This window comes from Protopterus annectens, chromosome 5.part0, assembly GCF_019279795.1.
Source record: "Protopterus annectens isolate FY-2018-M chromosome 5.part0, PAN1.0, whole genome shotgun sequence".
Classification (NCBI taxonomy): Eukaryota; Metazoa; Chordata; order Ceratodontiformes; family Protopteridae; genus Protopterus; species Protopterus annectens.
In genome coordinates, this window is record NC_056735.1 from 1,413,646,019 (window position 1) to 1,413,670,153 (window position 24,135).

General features: G+C 37.2%; 1 protein-coding gene across 1 annotated transcript in view; it reads left to right on the forward strand.

Moving 5' to 3' along the window:
* MTMR2 (myotubularin related protein 2) overlaps window positions 1-24,135 on the forward strand; it is an 853,325-nt gene that overhangs the window by 383,896 nt on the left and 445,294 nt on the right. Inside the window, exon 6 of the mRNA XM_044072012.1 lies at window positions 23,841-23,951. Coding sequence (XP_043927947.1) covers window positions 23,841-23,951 — 111 coding nt within the window. The remainder of the gene's footprint in view (window positions 1-23,840; window positions 23,952-24,135) is intronic.

Below are 24,135 nucleotides of genomic sequence, written 5' to 3' on the forward strand. Positions count from 1 at the left end.
TGGAGGGGGGGATTTTTAGGAAGTTCCAATTAATAGATGATAGTGTAGTAATGAACATTTCTGAGTTAAACCTGGAAAGGTTACATGTTATTTTATAAACATGCTGTTTAGCTGGATATGTGAGATGTCTGGTCATATAGATTGGGAGGCAATCATTCAGAGAGTCTGACATTGTACATGTGGTGGTAGGTGTAACAGGGAATTTGATGTCTTGCTATAATGTGTGGGATTATTAATTAGTTGTGTGAAGCCATATAAGTTCATACTAGATGTTGGGAAGTTAGAGTTTATGTCCAACCAGCTGACATTCACTGGGCTCTCAATGTGTGTGGAAATATTATGGATATCCAGTGTAGGATATCCTCCAGTAAAGCTGTATTGTCACCAGGAGGGATGAAAAGAGCAGTAATACATACTTTTTGATAATTGATTATTTTAAGGAAAACAGTAAGAAGGTCTGCTGAACTGAATTCTGGTATAGGTTTGCTGTAAGGGGAAATGTAGTATGTGTTGGGAAATATTAAAACAATACCACCACCTTTCCTTTGTATATGGTCATTAAAGATGATATTATAGCCAGGGGATATAACTTTGGAGTTGTTTATGCTGGGTTTAAGATATGTTTCAGTTACAGTGAGACTTGGTTGATCAAGGCATGTAGTTCATCAATTTTAGTTCTTATGCTTCCAACATTTATTTCAGCAAAAATTAGATCACCTTGGCTGGAGATTGGCTGATGTTGAGTTAGAGAAGTGCATGGGAGAGAATTATCTTTGGGTACATTGTAATAGCTGAGGCCGAATTAGGGTGTTTATCTCCTGCTAGAAGAATTTTAGTATATTGGGAAATTATTCATACTTGCTTTTTGGAGAGGATTCATGCACTTAATTTTGTTTTGTTTTGAGTTGAAGTGCAGTTAATCATTCTATATTAGGAATAAAGGTGAGGGGCAATATTAAATAGGTTTGGTGAAATGTGTGGAGAGTGTAAAGAGGAAGTATGGATAGGTAGTTGGGACCGAGGTGGAGAGATGTTGAGAGATACTGAGTCATGGTTGGATGAAAGATGGCACAGTAGGAGAAGAATAGAGGATAAGCTGAGAGTAGCATAATAAGTACAGGAATCTGTATTTTATAGATGTCAGGTAGTGGGGGAAGTAGCAATGAAGAAGGAAACAAGAAGTTTCAGGACAGTAGGAGATTCAGTGATGGTGTATTCTACAAGCTGGTAGAGAATAGGTAAGGAGAGAGAAGTATTTTCTATAAAAGAAGAGAATTACGTTGTCCTGGTATCTTCTCAGGAATGTAAGGAATAGAGGGGTATGAAAGGCTAGAGTATAATGATGTGGTCAAAATAAGAAATTAAGGTTTATTTTGGAAAAGTAAAAGATACAGTGTGGAATAGATAGGTACTGTTAGGGAGGGTTGTGATTGTGAATGGATATAGTACAAACCAGTATGGGAGGGTGAAAGATTGTTCAGAATGAGGCTAAAAATTAAATGGGGATGGGGAAGTAGGAAACAAAAAACAGAAGTGTATGTATGGAAGTAGTAAGTTCATTTGGGGAAGGTTTTGGAATAAGAGTCACAAGTGAAATGTGTATGTAAGAAATATAATGTTAGAGTGAGAGGGGGTTGGTGTTAATTAGGGGTAGGGGATAGAAGCAAAGCTGAACATTCTGGACTTCCCACCCTAAGGTCAAATTATAACTGAGAGCAGTCAGTTTATAGCCAGGACAAAGCAATTAGCAAAGAGGTACAAAGTAAAACAGGTTTTCTATAATTTCCTGAGGCTAAATAACTGGCATATGCAGTATAGTCTACTGGTCAAGAAAAAGGGGACAATGGCCAACTTAGTAAGAGGTCCTTAGAGTGCACAGACTATTTCACAGAAACTTTCAATCGCAGAGCAGGCATATAGTTAACTGATTAAAGTTAATACACAGCAAGGTTCTTCATGGTAAATGTGCTTACATTATGCAATGACAAAATTCTCAGTAAACTTGTAGGAGTAGGGCCTTGTGGTAGAGCTTCTGCAGTATTGATGCCAGATGTAGTGACTGCAGGCACTGAAATGAAAGAAAGAGAAAAACTCTACTAAACTGAAATATTATATTGAGGCAGTAAAGTTATTACTTATTATACAAAAAAAGAGATGGCAGAAGGACCACAGTAATTCAGAGCAAGGGAAAATTGAGGAAATATGAGTAGAGTGATGGTAAGAAAGTTTAGGAATGTGAGCTCAAAGTAGTTTTAGCAGGCGGTATACTAATAGAGAACCACAGTAGTGCAGTGTATATATAACGAGCAAATTATCAGAACATGGCATTTCACTAATAAGTATAATATTAAACCATCACCTATTAAACCTTCATGGGATTAAACAGTATATCAAAACAGTGTTATTAATACCAGAACACCAGCAACTCACATTACACACATATGTGTTAAAGGGAAACATGCTCAGCATACAAAAGGTTTATTCAATATGAATGAAATTGTTACAAATATAACACACTACCAAAGTCTTTACACTGTTCTACACAGTCTTAGAACAAATAGAAATGTAGTAATATATGATACATACCTGCTGTATGAAGGAAGATAGTGACTGAGTGTAAGAAGAGTCCATTCTACTACAGTGACCATAGAGCCATCAGTTTATAGCCAGTATAAAGCAATTAACAAAGAGATATAAAGTAAAACAGATTTTCCTAATTTTTTCTGAGGCTAAATAACTGGCATTTGCAGTATAGTCTACTGGTCAGAAAAAGGGGACATTGGCCAACTTATTAAGAGGGACTTAGAGTGTACAGATTCCTTTCAACCACAGAACAGGCATGTATTTGAACTGAATAAAGTTAATGTACAGTGAGGTTTTTCATGTTAAATGTGCTTACATTATACAATGGCAAAATTCTCTGTAAACTTGTAGGAGTAGGGCCTTGTGGCAGAGCTCCTGCAGTATTGAGGTCAGATGTAGTGACCGCAGGCTCTGAAATGAAATAAAGACAAAAACTCTACTAAACTGTAATGTTATATTGTGGCAATAAAATTAGTAATTATTATACAAAAAAAGCGATGGCACAAGCCGCGGTGGTACAGCAGTAGCGTTGTTGGCTCACAGCAACAGGTTCTCCTGTTCGATTCACGGCTGGAGTGCCTTCTGTGTGGAGCCTGCATGTCCTCTCTGCGGTCGAGTGGCCTCCGAAAGACATGCGTGAATGGGCGTGCCTTTGCTGAAGATTGGGCGTCGGGCTGGCAACTCAGCACCATAAAAAAATCTACTGCCAATCATTAGCAGACCAGAGTTGCGCTGTGGAGACCCCTAACCGGGAAAAGCCGAAAAGACAAACATACAAAAAAGACATGGCAGAAGGACCACAGTAATTCAGAGCAAGGGAATACTGAGGAAGTATAAGAGTATAGTGATGGTAAGAAAATTTGTGAATTTAAGCGCAAAGTAGTTTTAGCAGGAGGTATACTGATAGAGAACCAGAGTAATACAGTGAATATATACATATATATATATATATATATATATATATATATATATATATATATCTATGTGTGTGTGTGTGTGTGTGTGTATACAGCTGTATTGAGTAAATTATCAGAACATGACACTACACTGATAAGCACAGTATTAAACCATCAAACCATCACTTAGTAAACACTTGTGGGATTAACCAGAACATCAGAACAAGTGTTTTATATATACATATATATATATATATATATATATATATATATATATATATATATATATATATATATATATATATATATATATACACACACACCAGAATACCAGCAACTTATATTACATGCGTATGTGTTAAAGGGAAACGTTCAGCATGCATAAAGCTTATCCGATCTGAATGAAATTGTTAAAATATAGCAGACTACCAAAGTCTTTTCACTGTTCTACACTGTCTTAGAACAAATAGAAATGTAATAACATATGACACACACCTGCTGTATGAAGGAAGATAGTGACTGAGAGTAAGAGGAGACAGCAATGATGGAATATTTAACAATACATTCTACTACAGTGACCATCCCACCCTCAGGTGAAATTATAACAGAGCAATCAATGTATAGCCTGTATGAAGCAACTAATAAAGAGATGCAAAGTAAAACAGATTTTCTGTCATATGCAGTATTGTCTACTGGTCAAGAAAAAGGGGACAGTGGCAAACTTAGTTAGAGGTCCTAAGAGTCTACAAACTATTTCGCAGAGACTTTCAATCATAGAGCAGACATGTATTTGGTTTGATTAAAGTTAATGTACAGTAAGGTTCTTCATGTTAAATGTGCTTACATTATACAATGACAAAATTCTCCATAAACTTGTAGGAGTAGGGCCTTGTGGCAGAGCTCATACAGTATCAAGGTCAAATGTAGTGACTGCAGGCTATTATGCGATGACAAAATTCTCAGTAAACTTGTATTAGTAGGATCTTGGGGAAGAGCTTTTGCAGTATTGAGGTTGAATGCAGTGACTGCAGGCTATTATAGAAAGACAAAATTCTCAGTAAATTTGTAGGAATAAGGCCTTGTGTCAGAGCTCCTGAAGTACTGAGATCAGCTGTAGTGAATGCAGGCTGTGCTCTGTGAAGGAAGATAGTGACTGAGTCTAAGAGGAGACCTATATTGGTCAGTACTTTTGAGAATGAAATGATTGAGATTATGTAAATTCCATGGGAATAGTATGCTAAAATATTTATTAAATGAATATATTTCAGATGGTATGCCTATCTTACGCCTAATGCCACAAATAAATATGATATTTCATTCTTCCTCTGCTTTTTATTTATAAACCAAATAACCCCAATAGGCATAAGTGCCACTTAGCAATTAAGAGATTTTTAGTTAACTTGTGTGGTCACATTTGCCTGAAGACTGTGCCATAGCACTGGGGCGATGTCAGTTTGATGTTGAAAATTATGGCAATAGGCTGCTAATAGATTTCTACCTGTAGTCTTAGGTTTGAATCCCTCAGTATCCATATGCTTGCTATATAACTTTGAGCAAGTCACTTAACTAGATAGTACAACAGGGTCACGTAAGAAATGTGGCACTTATGCCTTCTTCTTCATCTTCATCTTCATCGTCTTTCATCTTTTCCCGGTTAGGGGTCACCACAGTGAATCACCTGTCCGCTCATGATTGGCAGTGGAGTTTTATGGTGTTGAGTTGCCAGCCCAGCGCCCAACCTTCCACAGTAGGCACACACATGCAAGCACTCACGCCTAGGGCCAATTTAGAGTGTCCAGTCCACCTACAGCATGTCTTTGGGATGTGGGAGGAAACCGGAGCACCCGGAGGAAACCCACGCGACCACAGGGAGGACATGCAGACTCTGCACAGAAGGCACCCCAGCTGAGGATTGAACCAGAGACCCTCTTGCTGTGAGGTGGTAAAGCTAACCGCTGCACCACCGCAGCCGCCCTAAATGTGGCACTTATTCCTGTTGTGTTTATTTGGTTTATAAGTAAAAGTAGAAAACAATGAAATATAGTTATTGTGGCTGTAGGTACAAAATATGCATATCATCCGAAATATATTTGTTTAATAACTCTTACAGCACACTGTCTTTTTCTTTTCTACTATTCATAGCATAATTGGTGCAGACTTGTTCATAAGTAGTAGGATATGTAAATAGCAGCAGCATTTATTTGTATAATATTCTCAGTCGAAAACCAGTACCTCCTCTGCCTTATCTGCCATTTTAGTATTAAAAGTAGCATGTATCTTTTCTCAACACTTGCTATATAAACATTTTTGGTACCCGACTTAATAAGTCTCACAGAGCTGTTTCATACTGTGGTTCTGAAATAAGAAAACTGTGTAGCATCCAGAGGTGATGTATAGAACAGTATATTTGTCCCAGTAATACAATTAGTACAAGTGCCTTTTCCAAACTGCAAGTATAAATAAATCTTTCTGATAAACATTAGCAGCTACAAAAGTGGGGACAAAATAGATCTTTCTATAAAGTAGACAATTCCACTGCAGTAAAAACACAGAAAAGTTTATAATGGTTTCAGCACAGGTGAAAAGGTCCATATTTGTGAGTGTATTTTATAAAAATGCCTTGTACACCATCCTTTCCTGTTGTTTTGGCCATCTTCTTGTGCCTTTCAATCTTTCTGTAGTCTCACAGGACATCTCTATCAGGCCAGTAATTATAATTAGCTTTAGTTTATTTCACAATTACTACCTTGAACCTCTTCCATTCAAACACCTGATTATATGTAACATCTTTGGCATCTCTCAAGAATTTCACATCTTCAAGAATGGTCACTTTAGCAGTAGTCTGTACTATTTGGGTTTACCTGTGGGTGACATAGAGAGATGTTTCCATTATTGGCTGTGGTTCCTCTGAGAGCATGTACAAATGTCACAGCTTCAAAGATGATGATGCAGGTGGTGCAAGACTGTTATTGAAATACCACATTGTTCACTGATCCCTTTACTTCTCACCATTTAGAAAATGATGCTCCAAATGTCATGCCAGATGAAACAGCCTACTGCATAGTATCTTGTGCATGATACACGTCATCTTTTTAAGATGAGAAATAATCTAAAATGTTTTTTTTCTTTGGGAAGGTAAAGTAAATAATTTTGCTTTTGTATTATCTAAGCAAAGTTATATAATGTTCAACTTGTTGATCACTGTTGCAGTAACCCTAGCTATATGGGTTATAGCCTGCCAAGAACTCAACAGTCCAGCTTCCAAAGCTTCAGGGCACCTTCCACTCTCCCAAACTGTCAAACAGCTTGAGTTGAGCTGACTGAAAAACAAGTTTGGACACGAAGGCTCCATAGCTTTAATGCTGGTGAAGAGTACATTCCTCTGAAACTTTCGAGGATCAACATTCGGCTTGTGCTTTCCTTTGGGCAGATAAGTTCCCTTTGAAAAAAAAAAAACTTTCCATTTTCTTACATTTATTTATACTTTATTACTTTCATTTTCATGGGCAGTCTCAAGACTATAACATACTTTTAAACAGAGCTGTCATTAAGTAACTGAAAACATATTTTCCATGAAGCGATTGTGTTTATTTTCCTTGATGGGGTTGGCATAGTGTTTGAAAGTGCTTTTTTACTGTGTTTTTCTGTAAAAAAATACTTTTTGTGGACTGGTAATTCTACAGGCATTTGCTACTTGCTTCTCAGGGAAAGAGGCACCATTTTCAGCTTGAACATGGAACAGGCTACTGGTCCCATGCCACGGTTGGTCCTTTTTTCAGTCAGTAAAAAAAAAAAAAGGTTAAGCAAGCATCCTTTGCCACCACAACAGGCTAGAGATTTGCCTCAGCCGCAGGTGGGTGACTCTGCTGTGGCCATTTGCTGTACTTCAGACCACTCATCTTTTACCTCAGATCCCAAGAGAGACGCTCTTTTTGGTCCTGGGAGAAGGGACAGGGAAGGTTTCCCTGTTGTGTCAGGATGCTGTGCCCATACCTGGGAAAACAACTGCTGCCATTAGTAACACAGTTGATTCCATTTTTTCCTGTCAAAAAGAAACAGAAATCCAAGCATATGCCTGCTCTTCCTCAAATTTCTTTAGACAGGAGTAGTTTATTGAGTCTGACTCAGGGTTTAATTCAGGCTATTGATCCTTCTTATAAAGTCATTTCTGGTAAAAGAAAAAGAAAGAGAGATTCCTCTTTTCCTGAAAAGATTAAAGATTCTGAATCTGAATAGGAAGATGCAGGGGTGGGTTAAGTTTTTTTCCCTTAGATTTCTTATTCAGTCTCAAAGGAGAGCTCAGTTTCTGATTCTCCCTTTGAGGATTTCTTTTTCTCTAAAACTGTTGCTGAAATGTGCCAGTGTTTTCAACTGGAGATCAATAAGGTCCCTGAGAAAATACTGTGGGTGGTTACAGAAGGTTTTTCCAGAATCTAGACCCATCGCTCCTGTTCTGTCAGCTTTAGTGGATGTGTGTGTTATTGCTTGATATCTTCCTGTTAGTCAGCCAGTTGCTCCTAAAAAGGCAGATAGGATATACAAAATTCCTCAGTCTTTTAAAATTGTATATGCTATTCACAAACCCGACCTAGCAGCTATATAGCCTTAGCTGAGCCCAATGCTGCTAATCACTTAGTTAATTCCAGTCCTATTCTTTACAATGAGGACTGGAAAATTATCGATAGGTTTGGAAAAAGTGTATACTCCTATAACATTGGTTTTCAGAATTTTTAATCGTCAGGTTTATATTTTCTGACAAATTGTGAAAGTATGAGGAATATTTTATCTGCAGTTTCTTCTTGTAAGAAAAAATATGCTTTAAATAACTTATGGCCACTGGCACAGTTTTAAGGATGTTTGCAGTGATGCATTCGTAGAACTTTCCAGATGATGGGAAAAATGAGATTTGATATTCTTCAGTGGATAGAGCTTTACTGCTTGCCCTGTCTGCTGTAGAGGTGATCAAAAAGTGTGATGAAAGGGCCAAGCTGATCCAGGGAATCTCTCTGATTTTTTCAGCTCTCTTTTTCCAAATTGTCCAAGGGATTTTCTTTCTTCTCTTCCATTTTTTGCAGAAAATAGAATAAACAGTCTCAACAGAATCCAGGTGAAAAGACATTTAATAAGGAATGGTATGGGAGTTCCAAAAGGAAGTCTCTAATTTCCCAAAACTAAGGACAGTCCAGCATGCCTGAATGAATATTGACGAGACCTTGTGAACCTTTTCTACCCTGACCCTCTTTTGCCTTCCCGAAAGACTGGTCTCTGTGGTAACAGACTGCTTCTAACAAATGGGTTCTGAATATCATTCATCAAGGTTACAGATGACAGTGGGAGGACTTTCTTTCCTTCCAGGGGGTCATTCCTTTTCCTCTAGAACAGACTCTTTTTTTTCCTAGGGCCAAAGAAAAAAATGCTTGGAGATCAGTTTTAGATCTTTCTTAAACCTGTTTGTGATGGTGGCCTAATTCAAAATGACGATACTTCATAACCTATTACCTCTTCTTCCTCTTTCAAGTTTCCTGGTAAAACTAAACTTGTAAGGTGCTTATTGCCACATCCTTATTCATCCAGACTTCAAGCTTTTGTATGTCTGGATAACATTATCAGTACTCTTTCTTAACCTTTGGACTATCCACTGCACCAAGTGTGTCTAGTTCCAGTTGTAACTCCTTGCAGACTACAGGGTATCCGCATTTTTCCATGTTTGGATGATTTACTTATCTTTGCAGATTTTTTTTCAAAGTGTAAGGAAACTCTTTCTTGGGTGAGAGATGTGAGAGATCCCTTATATAAGCTGGGATTCCAAGATCTCAGTCAGAAGTCTTTAACTCCCTCACACAGGATTCTGTTCCTGGGATATCAAATAGACACCTCATTTCAAAGAGCTATTCTTCCACAGGAAAAAATACACGCTTATTTAGACCTGTTTCTAAAGTTTTCCATTCAGGTTTCGGTCACTGTGAGGGGAATACCTCAGGATTTTGTGTCTCATGGCATCTATGATTCTCATGGTACTCCTGGCAAGACTCCACATGAAATAGACACACACGGTGTTATCTGAAATGTCTTTGGTCCCAGCATCAAGAGTGTTTATCTTGTCAAATCCCAGTGTTGGGGTTTGTCAGAAGAGAAATCATTTGATGGAGACAACAGATATCCTGAAGTCTAGGTCTCCCCTTCTCCCTCCATGCTCGAAAACAGTCACCACAGAATTTTTTGACTTTGCTTGGGGAGAGAAGTTTCAGGAGGGATAAAAGTACAGCTGTGTAGGGCACCAAAGACAGACACAAGCACATAAATATATAGGAGATGCTGGCCCTGATCAAAGCCCACAACTCTGAATCATCGTTGGCCCTTGAGAAGTCTTTAACGTTGTTTCAGAGAATACCACAGTCTTGTGGTACATCAACAAGCAAGGGGGTTGCAGATTGCACCCCCCTTTGCAGACTAGCCATGATAGCTTGGGATATAGCTTCACTGCATACAAAAATGTCGGAGGACAATGGCAAGTACTAAAAAGTTTATTCAATTACACATACAAAGATTTAGAAAATCCTAACTTTGTCAGTGTGAATACAGTGTTAAAACATAACAACACAGTATCATTTAAACTAATCACATGATAAAAGCCACCAATGAAAGAACAATAGCAATTAGAATAGCAAAGTCAATTTAAATCAATTTAAGGACACAGAGCATTATAAAACACTAGAATTATGTGAAAAGATACATAAAACCGAACAAAATATATGTTTATATATATAGTAATCCTTATTACCTTTTTTGTTTATATTTTGGAATAAGCTTAATACTAATAGCAAAATTCAAACCAGGTGAGCTATTGGCATTAAGCCGTAAAATTCAATTCAGTTCAGCAATTTCAGTAAGAACTTGTTAGCTACCTACTTTCTGCTATTTCCTTGTTAGGCTGTTTACACTATGAATCTGTTTGTGCTTTGAGTCCTAAGAAGGTGAACCAGGCAAATGTTTTTATAGGTTACACACTCAGTATGTACCGCTGTGATTACGAAAGCTGAAGCCTTCTGCAAATGTTAGAATTGCTGTTGTATAGTCACTCAGTAGACATGTTCTACTGAACCTGCATTGTCTTGTTAGCCATATATTATCTTGTCGGAACTGGGTTCTGCCGTCTCTGTGAACTATAGTTAACTGTTTGCTTTAACCTGTGTAACTCACCCTTGTCTGACATCGCTGTACCCTTTCTGAATCCTGTGTTCTGTTGTTAATTTATTCTTGTTGCTAACGTTGTGCCCGCTATATAATAAATGATTATCTACCTGGAATGTACTTGTACTGTTCTGGAACTTGTTTACAACTGTGATGTGATACCGTAAGCTTTACATTTTTGTCTGCTATACACTGTTTTTTTACCGTTTAAAAGTAATTTCTCCTAATACAACCCTCTCTCCCATTCCTGTCAGTTTGATCTATCACTACACTGCCTTCTACATCAATTTCCTGGCTGGAAGATACTGTCCCCCCTCCTATGGATATCAAGTACCATATTATGTATTTTTAGCTGTTTCAACAGATAGCAATATACTGTATTCAACATTAGTCTAGCACTATTTGTGGTGTGCACACCTAGCCAGGTCACTTGCTGTAGTTTCCCCCCACTTCCCATCTATTCTCTTAAATCCCTCCTTAAATCAGACCTTTTCTAACTTCCCTTCTCAACTGCTACCAAGGGAAAAGAACCAAACTTCATCTTTAGCGTTACTCTGCAAAGTAAGATATATTACATTGCTTGTTATTTAACTACATTTCTGGTTAAGAATTAACTTATAGTCCACCTTATAAGCTGGAGAAGAACTCACCTGAGTAAACAGATTGTTTTCTGTTGCGATCTCTTTGGACTGGTTCTAGCCACTCTGTTCACCCTCAGTCCGCTTGGACCTATTCCCTTACTCTACCCTACTCTCATTCCCACCTACACCTGCATCAATTACCTTTATAGCTGATTGCCCTTTTTTCCACCCCTTCTGCCACCTCCCCTTCCTCACAAACACCATCAATCACTAACTTTTCTTTCTCTCCCACATATCTCCTCACCTTTTCCTACACCTCCTAGTCTGCACTCACAACAACCACTAACCCACCCCCCGTTACCTCACCATACATTTACATATTACATTCTCTCTCGTTAATCCCTCTGGCCCAATAATGCTGTTTACCTACCTTACCTCTCCTAGTCACCCTCCCTCTTTTGCTTGTCTCTTACCTCTCCTCGTATTACATACAAATTAATCCACTTCATCTCCCTACAACATCTAATCATTACACCCTACATGCAAAAACACAATACTATTATCAAATATCCCCCCACACTTCCTTACAACTAACCTTACCTTTCCCAAGATTAAACTCCCTCCTCTCAACTCATTATATCCAAAAACTAAATTTAAACAACACATACTACACTTAACCAAAACAAGTTTTCTGTATTCTTGCAATGCCTTGCATCTTTCCAGTGATGTTCATCCAAATCCTGGACCAGTTTAAAATTCCCATTTATCTTTACCATCCTAAACAATATCTCAACAATTGGACTGTACCACAAAGTATTTGTCTTTATTTTCCATTAATCTTCATAGTATTGTCAATAAAGCAAGTGAATTTCAAACTTGGGTAGCTCAGCAGTCCCCCAGTATAATAACTGTCTCCGAAACATGGAAAACCATACATTTCAGTTAGGGAATTCCTCCCCCCAGCTATAACATCCTTTGTCTTGACAAAATACGAAAAAAGGAGGAGGTGTAGCAATAGTTTACTCCAACAATCTCACCCTGTATCCTTTAACAAATCCTCCTCCTGCCTTTCACCCTGCTGAACTGTTAACTGCTAACTGTAAACTCAATAACCATAAAACACTAACAATTCCTGCTATAGACATACCACCAGGAGATAGTATACCTATACTAGAACAAATCCTGCCCTGGTGTTCCAACAATATACCTAACAGGACCACACTACTAGGCAATGTAAATATCAATTGGATATTTCTAAACTGCTCCTTACCAAGCTCCAGCATTAAGTTTTATGGCTTCGCCCAGCTTATCTCATGAGACTCCCACCCACTTTATTAATAAAACTAACTCCTCATCTGTAATCGACTGGATTCTAATCTCCACCCCTGACCTCTATCACAACCCTCAGTCCCTACATGATGCCATTAGCGATCACGCTCCCGTCTGTGTCCAAAGGTTTACTCATCTTCCCAGACCGCATAAACTTATTGAATGCCAAAACCTATCCAACTTTCATCTTGACTCCTTTAACAACATTCTTTCATCTATTAGCTGGTACTTTCTTTTTAATATACCTATTGACGAAGCTGTCCAACAATTTGACACTATATTTTTTAACACTGTCAACTCCCTTGCCCCCTTCAAACTAAAAGGGTCAAATCAAGATGCTCTCCCTGGCTCACCCAGGCTACACTCACCCTAATAAAGAAAAGAGATAATGCATGGAAGTTCTGGACAAGGACTAAACTACCTACTGATTACCAAACATACAAGGAACTAAGTAACCCCACTAAAATACAAATTAACATAGATAGGAAACGTTTTTATAACAAATGCCAAGCCACACAAAATAAGAATCCCAAAGCATTTTGGCATAGTGTTAACCAAATCCTGCACCCCAGAAACCCCACTACTCTTAACCCCTGCCCTAATTATTCTCCAAAGAGACTGCATCTATCTTTAAATCTTACTTCATCAACTCATTTAGTAAACTTATCCAAACCTCTAACTACACTGCTCCCACTAATACTCATATTCCTTCTCAGCTCAATGATTCCTTTTCACTAAAACTAGTTCCTACAAACTACATTAAAAATCTTCTTCTCAAACTAAAACTTTGATCTGCATCAGCTGACAACCTACCTCCACTGTACCCTAAGGCTGCAGCTCATTCTATCACCTATCCCATTTCCATTCTCATTAACCACTCTATAAGGGAATTCACAGTTCCCTCACTATGGAAACAATTCTATACTATACTCCTTCCCCAAAGGCAAAAACTCTACCTACCTAGCCAACTACTGGCCTATAGCAATACCTGTATCTAAAATCCTTGTGAAATGTGTACATAAACAAATCCTAGACTATCTCATCTCCCAAAATCTACTCTCACCTACACAACATGGTTTTCATCCACATCATAGTACCACAACAGCCCTCATTTCATTCACAAACTGTATCTTCCAGGCCAGAGACAATCACAAGCTGGTCTCCTATTGTTTTCTTGATCTCTCCAAAGGTTTTGATACTGTCTCTCATCCTAGTCTCCTTTCTAAACTCTCTCAACTCAGTCTTTCTACTCCAACTATTTCCTGGTTTTAAAGCTACCTTTCCAACAGACAGCAAGCTGTTAAATGTCTCTCCTTTCTTTCAGTACTTGGTCCCTTACTTTTCAATATTTTTATAAATCACCTCTACACTTCCTGTCCACAATCATCCCTAGTACAGTATGCAAATGACTCCACAGTTATCACCACCTCCGATACTCCCCCTGACCTATCTACCCTACCACAAAAGTCTTTCAACCTTATTGAAATGTGGCTCTTAAATAACCAACTCTTACTTAACCCCAAAAAGACTAAACTTCTACTCTTCTTCCCCAAATCACTGTCTCAACACAAATCCGCATTCACCATTTCATCCCTAAACAACACAATTATTCAGGCTGATACCCATACTAAGCTTCTCAGTGCTATTATAGATGACCAACTAAAGTCCGACCTACATGTATTCTACTGTATTAACAAAACCCATCAAAAATTAGATCTATTGTACAGAAATAAAAGGTTTTTAGCTATTGAGTCTCTCAGACAATTGCCCATGCTTGCCTCCTTCCTAACCTTTTCTATTTTCACATCTGAACTAATACCCATACTAAGCTTCTCGGTGCTATTATAGATGACCAACTAAAGTCTGACCTACATGTATTCCACTGTATTAACAAAACCCATCAAAAATTAGATCTAATGTACAGAAATAAAATGTTTTTAGCTATTGAGTCTCTCAGACAATTGCCCATGCCTGCCTCCTTCCTAACCTTTTCTATTTTCACATCTGAACTAACCTACAGTCTAATCTCATGAAACATCTAATAACCCACCAAAGTCACATCACTGTTTCAGTCTCTAAACTGGTTAGAATTCCCTCATCATCGTCAGCTTTCACAACTTTCCTTCATTCATTCCATTGTACACAAACCATCCTCCTGCCCTGACATCTCCTGCTTAGTCTCACTCTGTACCCTCTCTCAAACTCAAAGAGCGCTGATCAGTATCACCTAGAAGTCTACAAGCCCAAGAGCTGTTTTGGACAAAAACTGTACAGCTGTTTACCAGCCCTGTTTTGGAACAAACTTCCCATGTCTCTAAGAAAAATAAACCAGGCTCATGACTTCAAGAAAGCTCTAAAAGATCATCTAACTAGCACCTGGGCATGTTATTGTAAATATCATATTTGAACTCTCTACCCTCTTCCAAAATCCAACTCTTACTCTGTTCTTACTAAGCTCTTATGTTTTCTCTTACATATGATCTGATCTGCAACTTCTTAGCGCAGTCCTTCCTGTATTTATCTCCACTTTACTCCTTACCTAATCTCCTTGTTAACTTTATCTTCTTTTCCACTTATTTACCTAACTCTCCTTCATCACTCTTTCCTCTACCTTTACCTCCTATCAAAACTATCACATGCTTAATCTCCATTTCTATAAGTCGTATCCTCTCCCAACTTTTTACTAACTGGATTACTTCCTTGTACACTATCCTGTAAACTGTTTTCTTCTCTTAATTAACTTTCTACAAACAGAATTACTTCCTTTCTCATGTTTTAACTAATTCTGGTTAATTCTACTCCTAGAACCTCAGGTTATACCAAAAATCACTGTAAATGAAATGTGTGTAATGGTGTTTTATATCTGTAAAGTCTGCATATTTTATTAATGTCTTTTACTGTAATATCTTACTAACCATTGTGATCTGTGTATTAATATGTAGTTTCTGTAATGCCTAAATGTATTTCTATTGCATTTTACTATTGTACCTCACTAGACGTTGTGATATAATAACTGTTAAACTGTGGAGCTTTTCTCCCCAGGCTTACTATCCCGGTTAACAAATGTCAAATAAATAGATACATAGATAGATAGATAGATAGATAGATAGATAGATAGATAGATTTCTAAGACCACCACCTCTTTTCCTGTTTGTTATTACATGTATAGCTCTAAATCTAAAGCTGTGCTGTAAACCTTTTTTCTTAACATACTTCACAAGTGAGTTACTGACCACATTTCTCCATATGTCCAATAAATGCTCTATTATTCTATCTTTTAAGTTTTCTATTGCACTTCCCTACATAAAAACGTAAACATGCAATACAGATAGCCAAGTAAACTACATTTTCAGTATTGTAATTTGCATAACAAGTAAAATTAAATACTTTCCTATGGCGAGTAACATATCTAATTAAATTATTTTTATCACAATTAGAATCTTTAGAATACACAATCTGACTATCAGAATGCTTAAATTATGGTTAAGCTTTAGCTTGTCTTTCAGAGATAACCTGTTGGGATATTTTATGAACTGTCATACTCAAAATACATCCAGAATTTCAGATATATGTGAATTACAAGTCTGGAAATCAGTATTTAAATGACTTACCCTAAGGAACTGGCTCTTGACTGTTCCTTTAAAAACATGTTGTGGATACATGCTATCTATGTCTATGCAAAAATCTATTAGATTGCACCTCTTTCCTATAAATACTTGCCATCAATTCACTACCTTGTTTCGCAACCTTAATATCTAAAAAATTTATTGCAGTATCAGAATAAGTAAGCTTAAACTTAAAAAGTCTGTAGTGTTACACAGATAGCTTACAAACTCTGTTAAGGGCATTGCATCTTCACTCCAAATTAAAAAGATGTCCACGAAATGCTTATAAAACAAGACTTTAAATTTATAAACAACTGAAGAATCAAAAATGTGTGCTCTTTCCCAACAATCAATAGCTGTATTAGTGTACCTACAGAGTACCCATTGCTGTATCAGAAATTTGATCGATGTCTTCTTCAAATATAAATATATTACTACTTAACACCAAATCTAGTAGAAAACAGACGGTCTCAGTTTTTCTCGTATTAAAATTCTATTTATATAAGGAAATTCTCAGACCACTTGTAGATTGTATGAATTAGATATAAGAGGAAAAAGTGAGTTTATGTCCAAAGTTACAAGAATATAATTAGACACTTCATTTATTTCGTACCAAGAATAACATTTCTGCAAAATATCTGCTGTATCACGAATATAACTTTAAATTTTACTGGAAAAGGAGCATAAATATTACCTGAATATAAGGAAATAGGTTCAGTGATCCATCCTCTACCTGAGACAATAAGTCTCATAGGGGGATGTATCCTATCTTTGTGTATTTGTGGTAATCCATACAAGATAGGGTTAAATGGATGAGTCATATACAAGTAAGTGTACATTTCACAAGAAATTTAATTCTGTAATTGCAATTCATATATATAACTGTTCACATTAAAAATAATATTGTGCAATACTTTACTATCAATAAGCTTAAAAACTTGATCATCGTTGAAAAATTCATGCATTCTATTCACATTATCAATTTTATCCATAATAACTATCGCACCACTCTTTCCAGCCTGTTTAATAATTATATTTGTATTACTCTGTAGTGCTTTCAAAGACTCATGTTCTGCCTTAGACAAATTATATCTCTTCAGTTTGTCTTTTTGTTCATATAACTGACGTATTTGCTTCTCACATATATTGGGAAAGTCAGTAACTGTAGGTGTACAGGATGGAATAAAAGTACTAGTTTTACATACCTGAGTTTGATTATTATCATCTTTAAGTAACAACTTTAACTCCAAATTCTTGTCAACAGCTTCAAAGTAGTTAAAGCATCCGCAACAGAATCACAACTAGTAGGAAGGAATAAACCGAAGTCCCTTATTTAACAATGATACATCAGATTATGTCAGACTAATACATGAAAGGTTCAACACTGTCATTTCAGCACTCACCTCTCAGAGTTGGAATGACTGAGTGTATGAGGACCCTCTTGTCTTCCATTTCCTCTTTTTATTCTTGTTCTTCATCATGAATATTCTCACTTCCTTATGTCTATTTTCTCTGGCAAGTTCAGTTTTATCCCAAAATGAGGAGACTGAAAATCCTCATTTTGTATACCATCCATTGTCACATAATTTGTTCGTATTCCTATAGCTGAACTTTGCTGTTCCACAATTGAAGCTGTATTCAAATTAGACACAGTTGTAGCACTTTGTGTTAAGGGAATTTGTTCAGAAACTTCATTAACATCTTTGGGTACATTCCTGGTCAAGGGCTCAGATATAGAGATGTCATCAAGTTCATACATAGAGCCCTTATTATTAACAATAGCTTTATGCTTTACAGTACCTCTTGGCCATGAAAAAGTATTTCCCTTTTTAAAGTCATTTACATTTCTGGTTAATTTGCATGTTTTAGTTTGTTCAGAATGTCATTCAAATGCACTTAATTGTTCTAACATTTCATTAAAATTCTGTATTTTATTATTAAAACAAGGCATAGTAGAAGTCACGTTCTCTAAAGTAGATATTTGTAATTGCAGGTCTCATTAGATGTCAACAAAAAAATGGATTCATCAATCGCATATAGTTCGCTCACAACTTCAAATTAAGCTCTTGCCACTTTTTTAGTAATAAAGGATATGTATTAGCATAAGTGGCCATCTTTAATATTCTGAGACCCCGAGAGATTATGCCTAATTCAAGGTAAACCTGAAAGCTTAGCCTTTGCCACTGTAAACATTTGAACATTTTTACCTTTTTTTCCAACAATTGTAGCTGCTTGTTAAAATTATTATCACCCATTTCAGCATTGTCCAACATGGAGGCTGTAGTGCCATTCTCATATAAAAGTAAATTGGAGAAAAGAGTTGATATCATTCATGGAGAGGTGCATTCTTTCCCTGCATGTCTTGTTGCATCTTCGATATTATTGTCTGTGTTATAGTAGAGCCCAGTGCATGGGTCCAAACAAAATAATCACAACACAAAATGTAGAAAAAAAAAGATATAAATGAGCTCAAAAGACAGTTAAAATATCCAAAAGGCCAAAAAACACTGGAGCTCAATGCCAGTAAAGTACTAAAACGTTTCCAAAATATATACAAAAGAAGTTATGAAATTACTACATAAATAAATATATATTTTGTTTGGTTTCATGCATCTTTTCACATAATTCTAGTGTTTTATAATGCACTGCATCCTTAAATTGATTTAAATAAACTTAGCTACTATTTTTCATTGGTGGCTTTTATCATGCGATTAGTTTAAATGAGACTGTGTTGTTGTGTTTTAACACACTGACAAAGTAAGATTTCTTAAAAGTTTTGTGTGTGTGTAACTGAATAACATTTTTAGTACTTTACTGGCATTGAGCAGACAAGCTGAGCTGGACCAGGGCAGACCCTCCTAAATTGAAACTAGGTAAGGGGGAGTCTTCTAACATTTGATCCATCTGTGGGAGGTTCCTCAAGTAGACCTTTTTGCATCCTCTTTGCACGGTCAGCTGGCAAGATTCTGTTTATGAACTCTTTGCAAGAAAACTTATAAGACAGATGCCTTTCCTTGGCTTTTCACCCTTTCCACTAATATCCAGGGTACTTCTGAAGATTCAGAAGGAATCTCCCAAGATCACTGTGGTGATTCCTTTCTGACCTGGGCAACTGTGGTACTCACTCCTTTCAGAAATGGCCAGGGGCAAATACCACAAACTTCCTCACTGATGGGATCTTCTCATACAAGGACATGGGTGTTTGATACACTCCAGTATCAATCATTTTCAGTTGACTGCTTGGATGATAACTTCTTAATTCTTTTTAGGCAACTGTTTATGAGGACATGCAGCAGGTACTGATGGAGGCAAGAAAGCCTGCTACTAGAAAATCATATATTAGCAAATGGAAAAGGTTTTCTAGCTGATGACAACAACATAACCAGCACCCTTTTAAGGCTACTTGTTCTTTGGTTTTGCAATATTTGTGTGAGTTACTGTATTGTGATCTGTCTAATTCCTCTCTGAAGGTTAATTTATCAGTCATTTTAGCATGTCTGATCATAGATTCTCATCTTTCAAGGCAGTATCATGTCAAAATTTTCTTGAAAGGGGTTTTGCATAGGAGGCAACCAAGTAAACCTGTGGTCTGTCCTTAAGAACTTAATGTTGTGTTAGAAAAGCTAACATTTCCTCCATTTGAACCAGCTAATCTGTGTGACTTGAGGTTCTTAATATGGAAAACAGTTTTGCTGATTGCTGCGAACTCTGCAAGAAGGGTATTTAGAGTTGCAAGCTCTTATGGTGAGTCAACCCTAACTCATTTTCTATAAAGATGGGGTTTCTTTGAAAACGAAACCTTATTATATGTCTAAAGTGATATCCAAATTTACTTTATGCCAAGCTGTTCATCTCCCTGTTTTCTTTACTGAATCTAAAAATGAGGTAGAAAGGGTACTTCATATGTTCGATGTCCACAGACAACTCGGGTACTGTCTTGATACTATATCTCTCAGCTTTTTGGATCAGTTGTTTATTTCTTTTGATGGTATTAAGAAAGGACAACCTGTGTCAAAAAAGACTGTTTTAAAATGGTTGTCTAAGGCTATTACCTTTTGTTATGTAATAAATCTATTTCAGGCACAGTCAAAGCCCACTGGAAAGGGTTTGATTCTAGAAATATTTTAGAAGCTGCTACTTGGTCCTCTGTACATTCTTTTGCAAAGCACTATAAGATTGATTCCTTCTCTAGGCCCAGATCAAGTTTGCTTGGACCCTTCTCCATGGGTTCCTGGACTCTTATCCTTCCACCTCTGAAATGTAGTTAACTATGGTAATCTACCAATATAGCTAAGGCTACTGTTGCAGTGATCAATAAGATGAACATAGTACAGTTGTGTAAGTTGAACTTAACATAATAGTAGATATTTGAATGATCACTGCTGCAGTAGCTGCTCCTGTGTTTTTCATGCCAGAGTGTGAACATTCATGTTTTGTTGTTCCAAGTACTGTCCTTTCAGAGCTTAACCTCCCACTTTCTGTTGGTAGGAAATCTCTGAAGGGCTTTGAGCCAAACTTGTTTTTACTCAGCTCAGTTTGAGCTGCTTGACAGTTTGGGAACATGGAAGATGGCCTGAAGCTTTGGAAGCTAGCCAGCTTCTTGGCAGGATATAAGCAATATAGTTAAGCCTACTGCAAAAGTGATCATTTGAACATCTACTGTTATGGTATGTTCAGCTTATGCAACTGTACTTTCTCCCCAGATCTGTAAGTAAATATGCTTATGGTAGGCAAATAGCACTTAAAGACTACTACATCCAATAATTAGTTTGTTTAGAGTCTGAATATAATGCAGAATCATGTTTGTTAGACTTGTGTCAGATGTAATAAAACTACTAGACTAAGATAAATGTAAGCCTTGTCTCCAGACTTTGGCAAGATTGTGGTGATCAAAGAGACAGAAGAGAGTAAAAAAAGTTCTTCATTACTGGACTCTGTAAAGAGCGAAAAAAAAAAAAAAACCTTGCTATGTTAAAAAAAACAACTGTTTCATCTTAGACAGGTCCAAAAAACAGAGGTCAAAGCCTGTATGTGAAGTACCCAAAAGAGCATCTACTGATCCTGGTATTTCATACTTTAAAATACAAGCACCTTTACTAGTACAAATGTGAGTCATCTGGAATCATATTGAAAGTTAGAAGTGGCTGATTCTGTGTGCATAATAGGTAAATTAACAATTTCTCTGGTTAAATAAGGCATTCCTGTTGCAGAAATTTCCACTCCCTCTTCTGACTGCATTTGCTAGGGATTATTTTAACATTGTACAAGAAACCACAAAGCAGCAAGAGTATTAATTACTCTTCAATTCAGACAGTAATTTTCTTCCTTTCTTTGGAATTAAAAAAGGGAACCTAAGCCAGCTCTGATGGTGTAGATGGATTAAGTTCTGAATACGAACCAAACAACTCAAGATCAAATATCAGCTTGGGTGTCCGTTGGAGCTGGCCTGAGAATAAGGGAGAAGTGACTTAGCTTGCCAACTTTTCTCCCTTCTGGAGGTAGGGCACATGTATAGGCACTCATTCTTGCAAAGCAACCCTGGTGGAGATCAGATAAATGTGCAGAACCCTAGTATCAAGAGAGGCATGGTCATGTGGGGGTTATGTTACTCATGCCCCTTGCTTTCAGAACCCTGGAGTAGATTGGATATGTGCAGTGGGAGATATGGCAAAGAAAAAAAATCACCTCCTGATGACTGCCTAAATGAAAGCTCTTCTTGGCTGATCCTAACCTTTTGTGATGGGGAAACAAATAGGTTGATTCTTTGGCAGGGTTATGATGATTGTCAGGCAAAACAGGTAAAAATAACAACAACAACAACAACAAAAGGGGGGGACCTTGACCGATACCAACAAATGTTTATGAAAGAAATAAATGCTATTTTCCTTTGTCCTTGTACGAGCAAGGTATTTTAGTATAAGCAGAAATGCATATTCTACAAAAAAATCATAGTAAACCACAGATGTGATGATGTGATACTCTACTAAAATTTAGCTATTGATGCACATTCTTTGAAACTTTCATGGTTCAGGGTTGGGTTAATAAAGCAGATGAAAACACAAGACTGATTGCTTGATACTGCACTATGGGTAGTCCTGAATGTGGCCAGTTAACAAATCAGTTTTTGAAACTCTGCATCCAAAGAATGATTAAAATTGGTACACCAGGGCAATGAATAAATATATAATTTAACATTCTACATGCGGAGTATATTCAATCACATTATTTTAAGTTATCATTATTTTAGACAGTGTCTGGCCTGCTTTAATGACTGTAGACTCACCAAGAAGTAACAACTGTTACAGCAGTTAAAAAAAATATATAATGTATGCAGTTAATAAATACAGATGTGGAAGTCACTCAGTTTACCAGTGTACAGCCGTGCAGGTTCTATTTTCACATACTTAGATGGAAAGTCAAGTTATTGAAAGGCGTTGCTGAAAGAGAAGATATCTCCCTCTCCAGTATACTTTTCATGTAGTTGATTATAAAAAGAACAAGGGTGCGAGAGATGGTGGAGTCTTTGGTCTTAGAGGAAACACACCCTTGAAGTAATTTATCAAATGTCTCAATCTATCAATTTATCTCACCAAGAGGATCACTGGCATCAAACAGATGCCCTATGCAGCTCGACTGAAGAAACTCCAGCTGTACTTGGTTGCATACCGCCTACTCAGAGGTGATCTTTGCCTGACATACAAGGCCATGTCCATCCCAGAATTGATGGACATGCTCCAGCTAAAGAAAACCTTAGCCCCTCGAGCCACACACTCTAGGGGTCTAAACCTCACTGCAACAATAAACAGGACTTGCTGGAGGGATAGATTCCTGTCTCAGAGACTTCCCATGCTTTGGAACAAGATTCCAATCTACATTAGGCAGAGCTCCGCGCTAACACTCTTCAAAAGAAACCTTGACGAGTGGATGGGAAACAGAAAGTTTACCCCGGGGACCATTTCAGTGGCTGTGCTGGACAGAGGCACAGGGAACTAATCTAAGGGGGCGGCGAAAGCCAACACATTCTAGCTAGGCTTATAAATGCCTTCGGGCAGATAGCACCTATGAACCTATGAAATTAGGTATTGTTCTCCCCCAGCTAAAATGATATTAATTGAATTGGATTTTGTAGAATAGGTAGGGAGTCCCAAATAAGTAATTGGGATTGGAATTTTGCTGTTAGAAAATGCTGTTAACATGCTGTAGCACTCATAAGACAGTTACTACACTGACTCATTTATACATGAGTTTCAAAGTAGTATGTGTTTCATTAAGGGAGTATGTGTGATACATATATGATAATGTAGTATTTGATAGCAGCTGCTACATTTCATTTTTTAACATGTTACCCTCATTTCAAAATGTCTTTGTAACTCGTTTACTCCCAGTCCTTCTTGTATGTGACTGCAGAGCTATTTATGTGGTTGATCATGTTATTTATCTGGAGTGGCTTTTGGTTCACTTACAGTTTGTCCAAATATTATTAGACTTTGTGGTATTGTATTGTGTTGTATCCATATTCTTGGACTTTCTGAATTACAGTGTTGCGGTGTTTAGAAAGCATTCCATGTAGCTGTACAACACTAAAAGAAAAGGCTGTTCATTGCAGAAATAATACTCTTGGTTAAGATTTAATTTTTGTTTCCATTTTTATTCAGGTCCCGCCTTTTGTTCTTGACGCAGCTCTGGGTGTGATTAGTAGAGTTGAAAGGATTGGTGGAGCCTCAAGTAGAGGGGAAAACTCATACGGACTGGAAATTGTCTGTAAGGTGGGTAATACTAAGTATTTTTTAATATTTTACCAGGGTAAGACCCATTAGACAGAAGCTTCTCTTTACTGGGGTGACCGGGAAGCATTGGTTTGGTTTAGAGATTTATTTTGAGTGATACATAAAGTACTTGGCAGTTGAAGAACTGTGACTTATCAGGGTGTAAGTTGTTTGCAGCTCATTG